We start from the raw sequence: 12,527 nt of genomic DNA, 5'->3' as shown, positions 1-12,527 counted from the left end.
TAGAGTTCATTAGAAGTTGGGAAGCTCCTCAGACTCACCGAGTTCTGACCCTCCTTCAACCTCTAGGCTTAGGCACGTGCAGTTCCCTCTTCTCAGAAAACTTTCCCCTCCACTTTGCCCGCAGCTCCATTCTCCTCTCTAGGTTTCCGTCCAAATTTCGCCTTTTTCTAGCAGCCCCTCACATTCACTGTTTATCTACTGGCTGCCTGCTAGAAGGTGGATCTGGGTCCCCACCGTGCAGGCAAGGCCTGCCAGCCATGACCATCCCGAGGTGCCCAGTGACCCACGGGAGGCGCTCTGGAAGCGTCCCTCAGGGAAGGGACAGCACGCACACACGTGCGCCCACTCACACGCCGACCCCTTCCTGGTCACAACACGGGGTACGCCTGGATCCGCCCCTTCTCGGAATCCCACCAGAGATTCGCGCGCGCGCACGCACGAATCCTCCCCACAAACCTCCAAATCAGGGTGCACAGACATAACATGCGCGCGCACGCTCGGCCACACGCAGGCCTCTTCCCCCGCCACAGAAGCACGCGCAGGCGCGCGCGTGCACGCAGACCAACCTGCCACAGACCCACACGGACCTAGGCTCACCCTGCGCGCACGCGCGGTCCCGAGTCCCCGCCCCTCCGGCCTCGCTGTCGGGGGCGGGGCGTCTCTGGGGGCGGGTCCTGCGGCACCGCCCGGGAAGCTGCGCGGGGCTCGGCAGCTACTGCCACATCCTCCTCCTCCTCTTGGTCCAGGCGGGCGGAGCGGGACCAGGGCCAAGCGGAGGACCCTGACGGCGCGGGCGGAGCGGAGCGCCGAGCCATGGCGCACCAGACGGGCATCCACGGTGAGGGCGGATGGCAGGCGGGTCGGCAGGGGGCCCAGGGTCCCGGCTCTCTCACTGCGCCCCTTCCTCGGCTCTCGGCCCCACCCTCCTTCCCGCACCAGCCGGGGAAAGCTTCCTGTTTTTTGCAGTAGCGGGTCACCTGGGGTGGGCATATTTGGGGGAGTACGGACTTGCTGTGCATGGCTGGGAGTGGGTGTAAATGTACCTACACAGCTGAGATGGAAGTATGTGTTCCCACCTGGGAGTGGATGTGTCTGTGTGTGCCATCTGTATATTTTTGTTCCTTTCTGGGGGTGGGTGTACACGCATGTGCACATGTCTTCTGTGTACAGTCCTGTGTGCACATCTGGATGTGACTTGCTTATGCACATCTAGGATCACTCGTGCACATGCACTAGTGGCTGTTTGAATGGACACTGTGTACGTCGCATATGACCATATTTAGACATCAGTGTTTCATAGCAGTGTGCACATGTCTGTGGGTGTCTGTGTGTGTGCACAATTGGGGCACATCTCTGTATTTGTTGCCATGGATGCATGTACTGGATGTGTCGCTATGACTTGAATGGGCTTGTGTGAGGAGGGGACCCTGACCTTTGCTCCTCTCAAGACCCTCACACACTCCCTCATTCTAGGCTGAGGAAAACCTGGGACAGGGTCCTCTAAGTAGGATGAGGAGGGTTTCCAATCTGACCTTGACCTCTACCTCCTTTCCATTTTCCACTGTGATCTCCTGAGTCTGCCCTGAAAGGTCGAAGCTCAAACCTGGAAGCAGAGAAGAGGGCCCAGATGTGACGTTTGTCGGGTAGGGTCTTGGCCCTAAAGAATCCAGGCCAGCTCCCATCCCCCTCCAACCCCCCAGGAATCTTTGCCATCCTGGAGCATTACTCACACTCCCCTCCCCCAGGGGTCTCAGTTTATTCCTTGGACCGGCTATCAGAGAAACAATGACTGGGAACCAAATGCCCTGACCCTACTTGGGCCTCAGTGTCCCCATCTGTTACTGACCTGGGAAGGCTGCCTGACCTGTTGGGAAGGCCCAGGCTGGTTGCCCAGACAGCCTGGTGGGTTTGGCTATCAGCCACTCCTCCCGCCACACCAGGAACTCCTGCCTAGGGCTACCACCATCGACCTGCCTGACCGCCTGAATCCTGGTGGGTACAGTTGTGGTCACTTGGTGGCTGGGCCGCCCTGAGAGGGTTTCCCTGGTCCCACCCCCACTCACGCCCCTCCAGAACCAGAGAAGGCAAGGACTTGGGTCAGGGCCAGCCTCCCACCAGATGGGCCAGCCTCTCCAGGAGGAGATGGAGGGGCGGGCTTCATGACTCAGCCCCACTGAAGGAACTGCCTCCTGGCCTGCCCCTTCCTTCCCCTTTGTCTGGTCGTAGCTGCCACCTCCGGCCTTGGTGGGGGAGATCCTGGGAAGTTAGCCAGCCCACACCCTCTCCTTTGCCTCACTCCCTCATTTCCCATACAGTGAGACAGTCATGCCTAGGGCTTACTGGGGACTGGGCTGTCCCCACCCTCCTGCCTGTGAGAAGTCTGCTGCTTCCCATTTCTGGTTTGGGGAGTTGGCAGGAGAGATCGCCCTGGAGGACCAGGTGCCAGCCCTGTCCTTACCATAGGTGTGGATCTGCTGACCTCAGAGCAGGGCAGGAAGGAACCTGTAATCTGAGGCTCACTGGAGTTGGGGGGGTAGGCACTGTGGGGGAAGTATTCATGAATCTTTTATAATTGAGGCTCAGGTGTCCCAGGCCTGGTCTCTGGATTATTGATGGTGGCTGGGAAGGCATTGGGGTTGGGGTGGGGAGGGGAGGGATGTGACTTCCCTCGCTAGGGTGTCAGTTTGCCCTAGAAACACTAGAAGGGGCCTGTCAGCGTCTTCTTTGGGGGAGCTACTTTGACCTCCCTTTTCAGAAGGTCTGAGCAGGTAGAAGGGCCAGCTTAGTACAGTGACCTGCGGTTATTATAGTAATAAAAATTGCAATTAATAGAGACCCCCCCATTACCAAGTACTTTGTCCCACCCACCCTCACCACACCCTTTTGGAGTTTGGGAGTATTATCTCCATTTTATTTTTTATTTTTTGAGTTGGAGTTTCACTCTGTGGCCCAGGCTGGAGTGCAGTGGCATGCATGGTCACAGCCACCCCAGTGTCGACCTGCTGGGCTCCAGCGATCCTTCTGCCTCAGCCTTCCAAGTAACTGGAACTACAGGTGTGCACTACCGCACCCGGCTAGTTTTTGATTTATTATAGAGACAAGGTCTCACCAAGTTGCCTGGGCTAGTCTCTAACCCATGGGCTCAGGGAATCCACTCGCCTTGTCCTCCCAAGTGCTGGAATTACAGGCTGAGTCACTGAACCCAGCCTTATCTCCCTTTTATAGATTGAAATTCAGAGAGGTCAAGGGTCACACAACTAAGAAAGAGGTGGAGCCCTTGTGGCCAGGCTGGGGGCCTCAGGGACTTGCTTGGTGCCTGCCAATATAAAGTCCTGTTCTGGCCCAGTGGAACTGTGCCCACCTGCCTATGATTTCATTCCATGCTTCTCTGAGCCCCAAGAGTCCGCTGGGCTCAGTTGGGCCCCTGCCCATTCAGTGGCCTTGGAGAGTGGTAAACAGCCTGAGATCTCAGGTTCATGGTCACTCTGCAAGGGGGGCACCTAAGGGCGGAACCAGAGTTTGTTTTCCTAAAGGCCCCCCCGCCCCTGAGCTATCCAGTCCTGGCCCTATAAATATTCTCTGACCTCAGCCCTCCAGCTGTGTTCCTGCCGAAATTCTCCTGACCCCTGGGCAGCCTCAAGGTCATGCTGGCCTAACCCTGCTCACCCAGAGACCCAAGCACTTGGACCTTTGTTTCCCCATTCACTAGTAAATCTAACTCTAGTGGATCTGTGACATGATTCCCTGACTCTGATGATGATCTTCACCCCTGCACTGGGGTCCTTGGCCACTGGCTGTCCCTTTCCAGCTCTAAGATGGAATCTCTTGGGGGAGTTGCTGGGGACTACTCTTCTTCCTGGAAGCCATTCCTACTGCATGAGGGGTGAGGGCTTGTTGCCCTCTAGCCAGGACTGTGCCGGAGCTGGTGATGGCTCCTTAGGTCCTCTCAGGGTTAGGCAGCCTGGCTGGTAGGCTGGGCCTGGGTATGCATGCACATGTATCCTGCATGTCTCTGTGTCTCTGTATATACTTTGTACATCCTCTTGCCCATACACATGTCTTAGCTTGGCTCTGTGGCTGCCTGCCTGTGTGCTTGTTAGCAACCTGGGGATGGTGTCTGTGTATGTGTTTGCGTGTCTAGACATGTATGCTCATTTCTGTTTGGCCAACTGAGTGTGTGTTCATGTATGAAGGTGTTTGCATGTGTACTCCTCTTTCTGTCATACACATGTTATGTGTTACAGTCACACATGCTGGATTGAGCAGTGTGTGTGTGTATGTGTGTGAATGGGCATAGTGGTCAGTGCATAGTGAGGACATTCGTTTGTGTGTTCCTTTGTCTGGAAATGATAGTACTGTGTGTGTCCCAGGCCAGCCCAGAGCTGGGCCTTCCTGGGGGGCAGGGGACAGATGGTGGCCATTCACTGTGGCGTGTGTGACTTGTTCCAGAGCCCGCCCCATCTTTGGGTGGGCTGTCCCATCCCTGACTACCCCGCCCTGTCACCAGACCTATCTCAGCCAGCAGGCCACCCGCCTTCCACCTCTGCTGGCTAAATTTGGGAGGTTGTGTTCAGTGGCCGTCTCAGGTTCCCAGTCACATGGGGGCCTGTATTTAACCCAGTTCCCAGCTCAGCCGCCAGACCCCGCAGGACAAAGCAGGCCCCAGGTTCGTCCCTGCCCACTCTGCCTGCTTATCCCCCACCATGTTTCTTGTTCTTGTAGCTACTGAGGAGCTGAAGGAGTTCTTTGCCAAGGCACGGGCTGGCTCTGTCCGGCTCATCAAAGTTGTCATTGAGGACGGTGAGTGCCCCTCAGGGCTGGGGCATAGGCTGGGGGCTGGACTCAGCTGCCTTTAGAGGTAGGGAAAGGTGGGTGTTGGCTTTTGAGTCCCTCAGGACCTCAATTTCCCCATCTGAGAGTGGGGGTGAGGTTACAAAGAAGAGTTTCAAGGGAACCTTGGACATGGGTGCGATTATCTCTCCTGTTGTGTGGGACGGGAAACTGACGGTGGGGTAGCAAAGAGAACCCAGTCCTGGGGTCCTGCCAGCTTCCCCAGAGGCTGTGTGGGTATTCAGATGGGCTTAGTCATGACACCGGTCTGGCCTGGGTAGGGGGGAAGGGGAGCAGGGGATGAGTCCAGGCACTGCCCCCTGTGGCCTATGCCACCGGCTCCATCTGTTTGTGGTCAGTAGGCCCGGCCTGGCTTGGCTGCTGGCCATGGGGAGACCTCAGGAGATGTCCGGAGCCTTCCCTTGGGAAGTGCCCCCATAATGGAGAGAAGGGACTTGTGTCTGGCTCCTTCTGAGAGCAGAATGGGAGGACTCCAGGCTTGACTGGTTCTTGGCCTGGACCCCAAGGACCTGAGGATTATATAGGGGGTGGTCATAGAGGTGCATGGGCTTAAGCTATGACCTGAAGTAAGGAGGGTTTAAGGAAGCAGAGGATTAGACTGAGTCTGAGTTGGGGGCAGAAGTCTCCTTCTCTGTTCCCTTCCTGCCAAGGGACTGTTCTTTTGGATGGGGGGTACAGACTGGGGCAGGGGGAGGCCCACGGGTTCTTTTAGCTCTTCTCAGAAGCCATGCTGCAGTGTGCCCTTTGGATGGCCCCCCAATGGGCCTTATGCTCAGCTGACTTCTCACATATTGAGTTGGCTCAAAGGGTCTGTTGTCCCAGGCTTTAGGGCCACAGCTGTGCTGGACTTTGTCCAGGACCCCCAAATTCAGATGCCCTCAGAGGCCGAGTAGGGGTCACTGTGACAGATCATGACTAAAGGCCTCCTGGGTGGCAGGCGACAGCCTCCCTACCCTTAAAGAGACAGTTGTGCTCATTGGTCTCAGCCCCCGTCCCTGTTGTTTCCCAGACAAGATGTTCCTGCAGGTTTTCTTTTTTCTTTTAGTGGAGGCAGGGTATTGTTATATTGCCCAGGATGGGTCTTAAACTCTTGGACTTAAATAATTCTCCTGCCTTGGCCTCCCAAAATGCTGAGATTACAGGCATGAGCCACCACTCCCGGCCTGTCCCTGCAAATTTTAAGCAGGAAAAGTATCTGGGTGGGCTCTTATCCCAGTTCTGCATTACAGTTTGGGGTACCTGGGAGTGCCGAGGAGGGCCAAGGCTCCCTGAAGGGCAGCCACTGTCTGTCTCCGCCTGAGTGTGGTCCCAGTGTGGCCAGAGTTCCTGCTTTTTCTAGAGAAGCTATGTGAATTCTACTCATGTAAAATCTCCGGGTTTGAAAATGTTCGCAACAAATGAAGCAATGTTAACAGTGCAGTGGGGGCCAGCATAGCCTGTGACTGCTGATTTTCAGCCGTGATCCCAGCTGAGCTTTGGGTGGGCAGGTGAGAGGCCGAGACCTACAGAGAGGCAGCTGAACAGGTGGGCCTGACGTGTTGGGAATCCTGGGCAGCTGAGCCCCGCCCTGATCAGGAGGACCCCATGAGCAGGTGCCACAACTCCCTAGCCAGACTGGCCTGGGCAGGCTGTGATTGTCCCTTTGCCCCAGTTCTTCTTTAGCCTAGGTCTGTTCACACCCAGCCTGGTGTTTGGTGCTCAACTGAGGTCCCAGCCTGCAGGTGCAGCCTGATAGGTCCACTGTGTGCCCAGCCCCATTCACCCACTCTGTGTCTGCCAAGGAGGTGGCAGGCCTGTCGGGCCCAGGCATTAAGAACTTGGCTGCTAGGCTGGGCGCAGTGACTCACGCCTGTAATCCCAGCACTTTGGGAGGCCAAGATGGAAGGATCAGTTGAGACCAGGAGTTCAAGATACAAAAAAAAAAAAAATTAGCCAGGCCTGATGACATGTGCCTATAGTCCCAACTATTCGAGAGGCTGAGGCACGAGGATTGCTTAAGCCCTGGAGTTCAAGGCTACAGTGAGCTGTGATTGTGCTACTGAACTCCAGCTTGGACAACATAGCAAGACCCTGTCTAAAAAAAAATTGGCTGCTTTTGGTTTGTGACTTTGGGGAAGGGAACTACAGATGTTGGGATGGCTACAGGATACCTGTTTGAACAGGGTCTGGTAGTAGCCCCTGCCTCCCTCCTTCCCAGATGCTTTTGCACCTGCAGGTCCCTGTGGTCCACCCTTGTCCTGAGAGAGGTCTGCCGGGTTCTGCTGGAACCCCAGGCTAAGGGAAGAGGGGAGCAAGAGGTGGCATGGTGGGGACTGGTTACTGAGTGGCTGTGCTAGTAGGGTGGGGTCTGAGGAAGCACTCAGGTGTGTGGGTGTCCATGAGGCACTATACTACTGGTGGCTGTGGCACTGCTGTCTTTTTTTTTTTCCATGCCTTGGCCTCCCTAAGTGCTGGGATTACTGGCATGAGCCATCGTGCCCGGCCTGGCTGCACATCTCCATGTGGCTGTTTGTGTTGGTGATGTGTGTGTGCAGGCTGGGGATATGTAGAGGGGGGCAACCCCCAGCTGGCAGCTTTGTGCCCGTGTTTGCTTGCTCACACACTAATTCAGTCACAGCCTCACGCTTGGGGGCTCCAGCACAGTAGGGTAGGGTGGCAGCAGGTCTAAAGCTGGGAAAGCCCCTGTGAGGATGGAGGTCCACAGTCAGAGGTGGAGGTGGGAGATGGCTATCTTTCGGCTCACCCGGCCTCTGCCCCCAGAGCAGCTCGTGCTGGGTGCCTCACAGGAGCCGGTTGGCCGCTGGGACCAGGACTATGACAGGGCTGTGCTGCCGCTGCTGGATGCCCAGCAGCCCTGCTACCTGCTCTTCCGCCTCGACTCACAGAATGCTCAGGGCTTCGAGTGGCTCTTCCTCGCCTGGTCACCTGATAATTCCCCCGTGAGTCCTAGGGAGCCCTGTCCAGCCCATTTCAGGGCCAGTGGGGAGTAAGGAGGGGAGCTGGGTCTGAGCTAGATGACAGCGTCTTACCCTGAGGGACCTACGTGGAGTCTGCCCTGGGGGGGCTGAGGAAAGAGACTGCCCCGGAGTCTGAGAGAGGGCCTGGAGCCTGGGGTCCTTAGGGCTGTCCTGGCATCGGCCTGGCTCCTGGAGGCTGAGGGTCAGTTGAGCGAGGGCTCCCCCTGGTGGTGGCAGCTGCATCCTCACTCCAGGTCTCACCCTCTGTTGGGTGTGTGGGCAGTGAGAAGGTAGGTCCCCTCCTGAGATGCCTGCCTGCTTCTGGAGAGGTATCCCTGCCTAGAGGGGTCTCATGGTTTGGCACCTGCCCTTCAGGTGCGGCTGAAGATGCTGTATGCAGCCACACGGGCCACGGTGAAAAAGGAGTTTGGGGGCGGCCACATCAAGGATGAGCTCTTCGGGACAGTGAAGGTAGCCCTGGGCTGGGATCACAGGCCCACGTGGGGGAGAGGGGGGCATTGTGCGGAACCACAGGCAAGCCAGTGCCAGCCTCGGGGATAAGATGGGGAGGGCTGGAGGAGTCCAGGGGCCACAAGTTGGGGTGCTCAGTGGGCTTCGCTGGCCACCCCAAGGTGTCCATTTGTGCCCTTGCATCCCTCCCCCAGGACGACCTCTCCTTTGCTGGGTACCAGAAGCACCTGTCATCCTGTGCAGCACCTGCCCCCCTGACCTCGGCTGAGAGAGAGCTTCAGCAGATCCGTATCAACGAGGTGGGTGTGCCGGGCAGGGTGGGCAGAAGTCCCAGCCTGAGGCTTTTGGGTCGCGTCAGGCCCAGCTGGTGGAGCCTGTGCTCTCCAGTTGGCCATACCCTGGTTTGGGTAGGTGAGGGCCTCCCTCACCATTCCTCTGCCCCCAGGTGAAGACAGAGATCAGTGTGGAAAGCAAGCACCAGACCCTGCAGGGCCTTGCCTTCCCTCTGCAGCCTGAGGCCCAGCGGGCACTTCAGCAGCTCAAGCAGAAGCTGATCAACTACATCCAGCTGGTGAGTGCCATTTGCTGCCCTGGCACACACACTGTGCCCATCCCTACCCCCGTTCATGCACATGTACAAATGTGCATAGAGCTACCAGCCTGCGGCCTGTCCACTTCAGCTCATCCACATGCTCATGGGAACACTCTGTCCACCCCACCCCTCCTGTCCCTACCTGTTCACCTTGGGTGCAGCCACCATGCATATGAGGATGCACTCTGTTCCCTTGTCCCCCGGGCCCTGCTGACACACAGGTCCCCCTGTGAGCACACTGCCCCATTCTGCCCTCCACACATACCCCTGGGTTCACACTGACTCCTCAGCCCTGAGCCCCTTGCTGTGTCAGATTCCCTCTCCAGCCCCCTTGAGCACCTCCTATCCCCAGGTGGGGTCCTTCTGTCCTGGAGGTCCAGGGTTCCACCTTTCAAGCAGAAGGGCTTCTCCCTTCCAAGGTGCTTTCCCCAGAGGCCTTGCCTCCAAGGATGTGCTGGCTCAATGGCGGTGCCTCCCTGAGGTCGAGACCCTTGGGACTATCCTGTCTACTACTGCCCTTGGTGGGAGTTCTTTTTCTAGCACAACCTTCAAAGGGGCAGAGCAACCTCATCAGAGGGACCCTCATAGAGGCATGGCCATGGTGGGGGAGTCCTGGGAGAGAGAGATCACATCCAGGTTGGCTCCTTGCTGGGGATAGTGGGCCCAGGCGCTCCCCCACCTTGTACCCTCCCATTTCCTCCTGCCCTCTTGGCAGAAGCTGGACCTGGAGCGGGAGACCATCGAGCTGGTGCACACAGAGCCTACGGATGTGGCCCAGCTGCCCTCACGGGTGCCCCGAGATGCTGCCCGCTACCACTTCTTCCTCTACAAGCACACCCATGAGGGTGACCCCCTCGAGTCTGTGGGTGAGTGACCATAGCAGGACCCCCAAGTCCATGGCTGGAAAGGAGCAGGGCTGGGCTATAGCTGGGTGGGCCTGCTCAGGGGGCTGAAGTTGGCAGGTTTCCCAGACCTGCCTGGGCTGACCTCTCTCCTCCCCCTCAGTGTTCATCTACTCCATGCCGGGGTACAAGTGCAGCATCAAGGAGCGCATGCTCTACTCCAGCTGCAAGAGCCGCCTCCTTGACTCCGTGGAGCAGGACTTCCAGCTGGAGATCTCCAAGAAGGTGGGTGCCCATCCCTAGGGCCTTGCCTCCAGGACCTCCACGTGGTCATTGGAGGCCTGAGATGACGGCAGAGCAGAAATCATTGCTGCTGTGCTGATCACAGGGAGCCTGAGGCTGGAGCATTGCCCAAGGCAGCTCCTAGGGGTGGCATTTCAGGTATGGATCTGAGGGGGACTCCAGGGCTGGGCTTTGAGATGTCTCCTAGGAGTGGGGGTTACCAAGGGTGGTATGTGCTGAGTACCCCACCATTGGTGTGACCACTGCCTTGCCCCGTGCAGATTGAGATTGGTGATGGGGCAGAGCTGACGGCTGAGTTCCTCTACGACGAAGTGCACCCCAAGCAACACGCCTTCAAGCAGGCCTTCGCCAAGCCCAAGGGCCCGGGGGGCAAGCGGGGCCATAAGCGCCTCATCCGCGGCCCCGGCGAGAATGGGGATGACAGCTAGGTGGCTGGACCTGAGCCGGGCCGGCATGTGGACTGTGAGGCCGCCTGCCCTACTGCTCCCTGCCACCTCCCTTCTCCCCAGCCTGGGCTCCAGGAAAGTGCTTCCTGTGGGCGGAAGAGCTGGTGACTGAACACACTTGCAGCTTCCAGGGGCCACTGGGCTGGCATTTTGTGACCCTTCCCTGTTGCTGTCCCTGCCTCTCATCTGTGTGCCCAGGGGTGTCTGAGGGCCCTGTCTGACTGGCTCAAGGGTGCTGGGTGGGGAACCTGGCATGTACCTGGCCTCTAGGGTAACTGAGACTAGGTCCCAGCATAGCCCAGAAGTCATTGCTGTGGGTGGGGTCAGTCAGGGCTGGGGCTGGGCTCACTGCAGGACGGGGTGGTTGAGTGCTGTATTTTCTAAAGAATAAAATATTTTTAAATCAAGACTCGAGCCTGGCCCTGAGCCCCCTCTGGGCCCTCTCCCAGCTCGGAAGGGGGCTGTCGGCCTGCTGGGTGGAGCCCTGGCGCTTCTAGCTACAGGTGTGTGGGCTGTGTCTGTGTGAGGGCACAGGTCTTGCACTGGTCTCCTGGTTGACAGGAGCCCTGACCAAGAGGCAGGTGCACCTCCACCGTGATAGGAGGACCTGGGTGTATTGGTTTCCTGTGGTTACTATAACAAATGACCACAAGCTTTGTGGCTTTCAAACAACACAAGTTTATTCTTTTAAAGTCCTGGAGGCCAGAAGTCTGAATTGAGTCTTACAGGGCTAAAGTCAAGGTATTGGTGGGGCTGGTTCCTACTAGATGTCCCAGGAGAATCCATTTCCTTGCTTTCCTGGCTGCCTGAATTCCTTGGCTCTTGGAGTCTTCTTCCATCTTCTCTGATTCTGCTTCCTGTACTTCTGTGGTCTCATGGCCTTCTGCAGTCACATCTCCATCTGTGTCCATTTTATAAGGATCCTTCCTGCCACCTGCAGTCTACTCATCCCAAGATCCTTCACTTAATTACATCTGCAAAGTCCCTTTACCATGTAAAGTCACATGTTCACAGGTTCAGGAGATTAGGTCATGGATTTTCCAGGGGGAGCATTATACAGCCTCCCACACTGGATAAGGGCTCCTCCTCTCACTAGGTTGCCCAGCATCCATAGGGCTGAGGCTGAGGTGAGTGTTTCTGTGGATATCTGTATCTGTATCTAGTCTGTGTGTGTCCATGCGCACACGTGTGTGTGTGTGTGTGTGTGTGTGTGTGTGTGTGTGTGTGTGTAGACTTTCCTATTAGCTCATCAACCTCTCTCTGTACATGCTTTCCTGCAGGGGGTATAGTTCTAGGTCCCTGGTCCCAGGGACTCTGGGGGTACAGCAGGAGCCTAAGCTTCATTGTATGCCTCTGAGAAGTAGATGAAAGCAAAAAAAAAAAAAAAAAAGAAAGAAAGGAGGCAATGGTGGGCAGGGGTGGCAACATAGGGTGATGCCAGCAACTCAGTTGCTGCACAGGCACTGTCCTCCGTCCTGGCTCAGGGCAGTGTCCCCATTCTCAAGGCCCTAGGATAATGAGGAGAGCCAGTACTCTAGCTAGACCCAGAGGAGGCCTGTCCTGGCCCTTCCCAAATCTGCTTCCTAGGTGTGCAGGAAACAATGCCATCACCCCCACACTGCTGAGACAGCTGGATTCCTGGCATCATGGAGTCTGCCTGCCTGGACAGAGTGTGCCTGAGAGGTGCCAGATATGCAGCCCTGCCTCCTAGCAGCAACCTCATTCATTCACTCAGACTTCACTCAGAGAGACCTTCTGTGCCTGCTCAGAGCTGAGTGCTGAAGACCCATTAATTCAGCAAATACTAAGCACCTATTATGTGCTAAGCATTGTACAGGGTTCTGGGGATGCAGATGAAAGATCTCTAGCCGGGCTCAGTGGCTCAGCCTGTAATCCCATGCTTTGGGAGGCTGAGGTGAGTGGATTGCCTTAGCCCGTGGGTTTGAGACCCACCTGGGCAACTTGATGAGACCTCATCTCCACAATATATCAAAAAATTAGCCGGGTGTGGTAGCGCGCACCTGTAGTTCCAGTTACTTGGAAGGCTGAGGGGGAAGGATCACCA

General features: G+C 56.9%; 1 protein-coding gene across 2 annotated transcripts in view; it reads left to right on the top strand.

Annotated features, from left to right (window-relative positions):
* Nucleotides 1-573: 573 nt before the first annotated feature.
* LOC103255929 (twinfilin-2) overlaps nucleotides 574-12,527 on the top strand; it is a 17,747-nt gene continuing 5,793 nt past the window's right edge. The window contains exons 1-9 of one of the 2 annotated variants that reach the window (XM_008053834.2): nucleotides 574-838; nucleotides 4,723-4,800; nucleotides 7,612-7,790; nucleotides 8,184-8,279; nucleotides 8,474-8,578; nucleotides 8,725-8,850; nucleotides 9,587-9,737; nucleotides 9,877-9,998; nucleotides 10,277-10,871. In XM_008053834.2, coding sequence (XP_008052025.1) covers nucleotides 814-838; nucleotides 4,723-4,800; nucleotides 7,612-7,790; nucleotides 8,184-8,279; nucleotides 8,474-8,578; nucleotides 8,725-8,850; nucleotides 9,587-9,737; nucleotides 9,877-9,998; nucleotides 10,277-10,444 — 1,050 coding nt within the window. In that variant the 5' untranslated portion in view covers nucleotides 574-813 and the 3' untranslated portion in view covers nucleotides 10,445-10,871. Of the gene's footprint in view, nucleotides 839-4,722; nucleotides 4,801-7,611; nucleotides 7,791-8,183; nucleotides 8,280-8,473; nucleotides 8,579-8,724; nucleotides 8,851-9,586; nucleotides 9,738-9,876; nucleotides 9,999-10,276; nucleotides 10,872-12,527 lie in introns of those variants that run through there. The other variant, XM_008053832.2, reaches the window with a different exon arrangement.

The sequence above is a fragment of the Carlito syrichta genome, unplaced genomic scaffold, assembly GCF_000164805.1.
Source record: "Carlito syrichta isolate Samal-C Ts95f unplaced genomic scaffold, Tarsius_syrichta-2.0.1 Scaffold288739, whole genome shotgun sequence".
NCBI lineage: Eukaryota > Metazoa > Chordata > Mammalia > Primates > Tarsiidae > Carlito > Carlito syrichta.
Note: the sequence above shows the minus strand (reverse complement) of the source record. Positions and strands in the feature narration are given on the sequence as shown.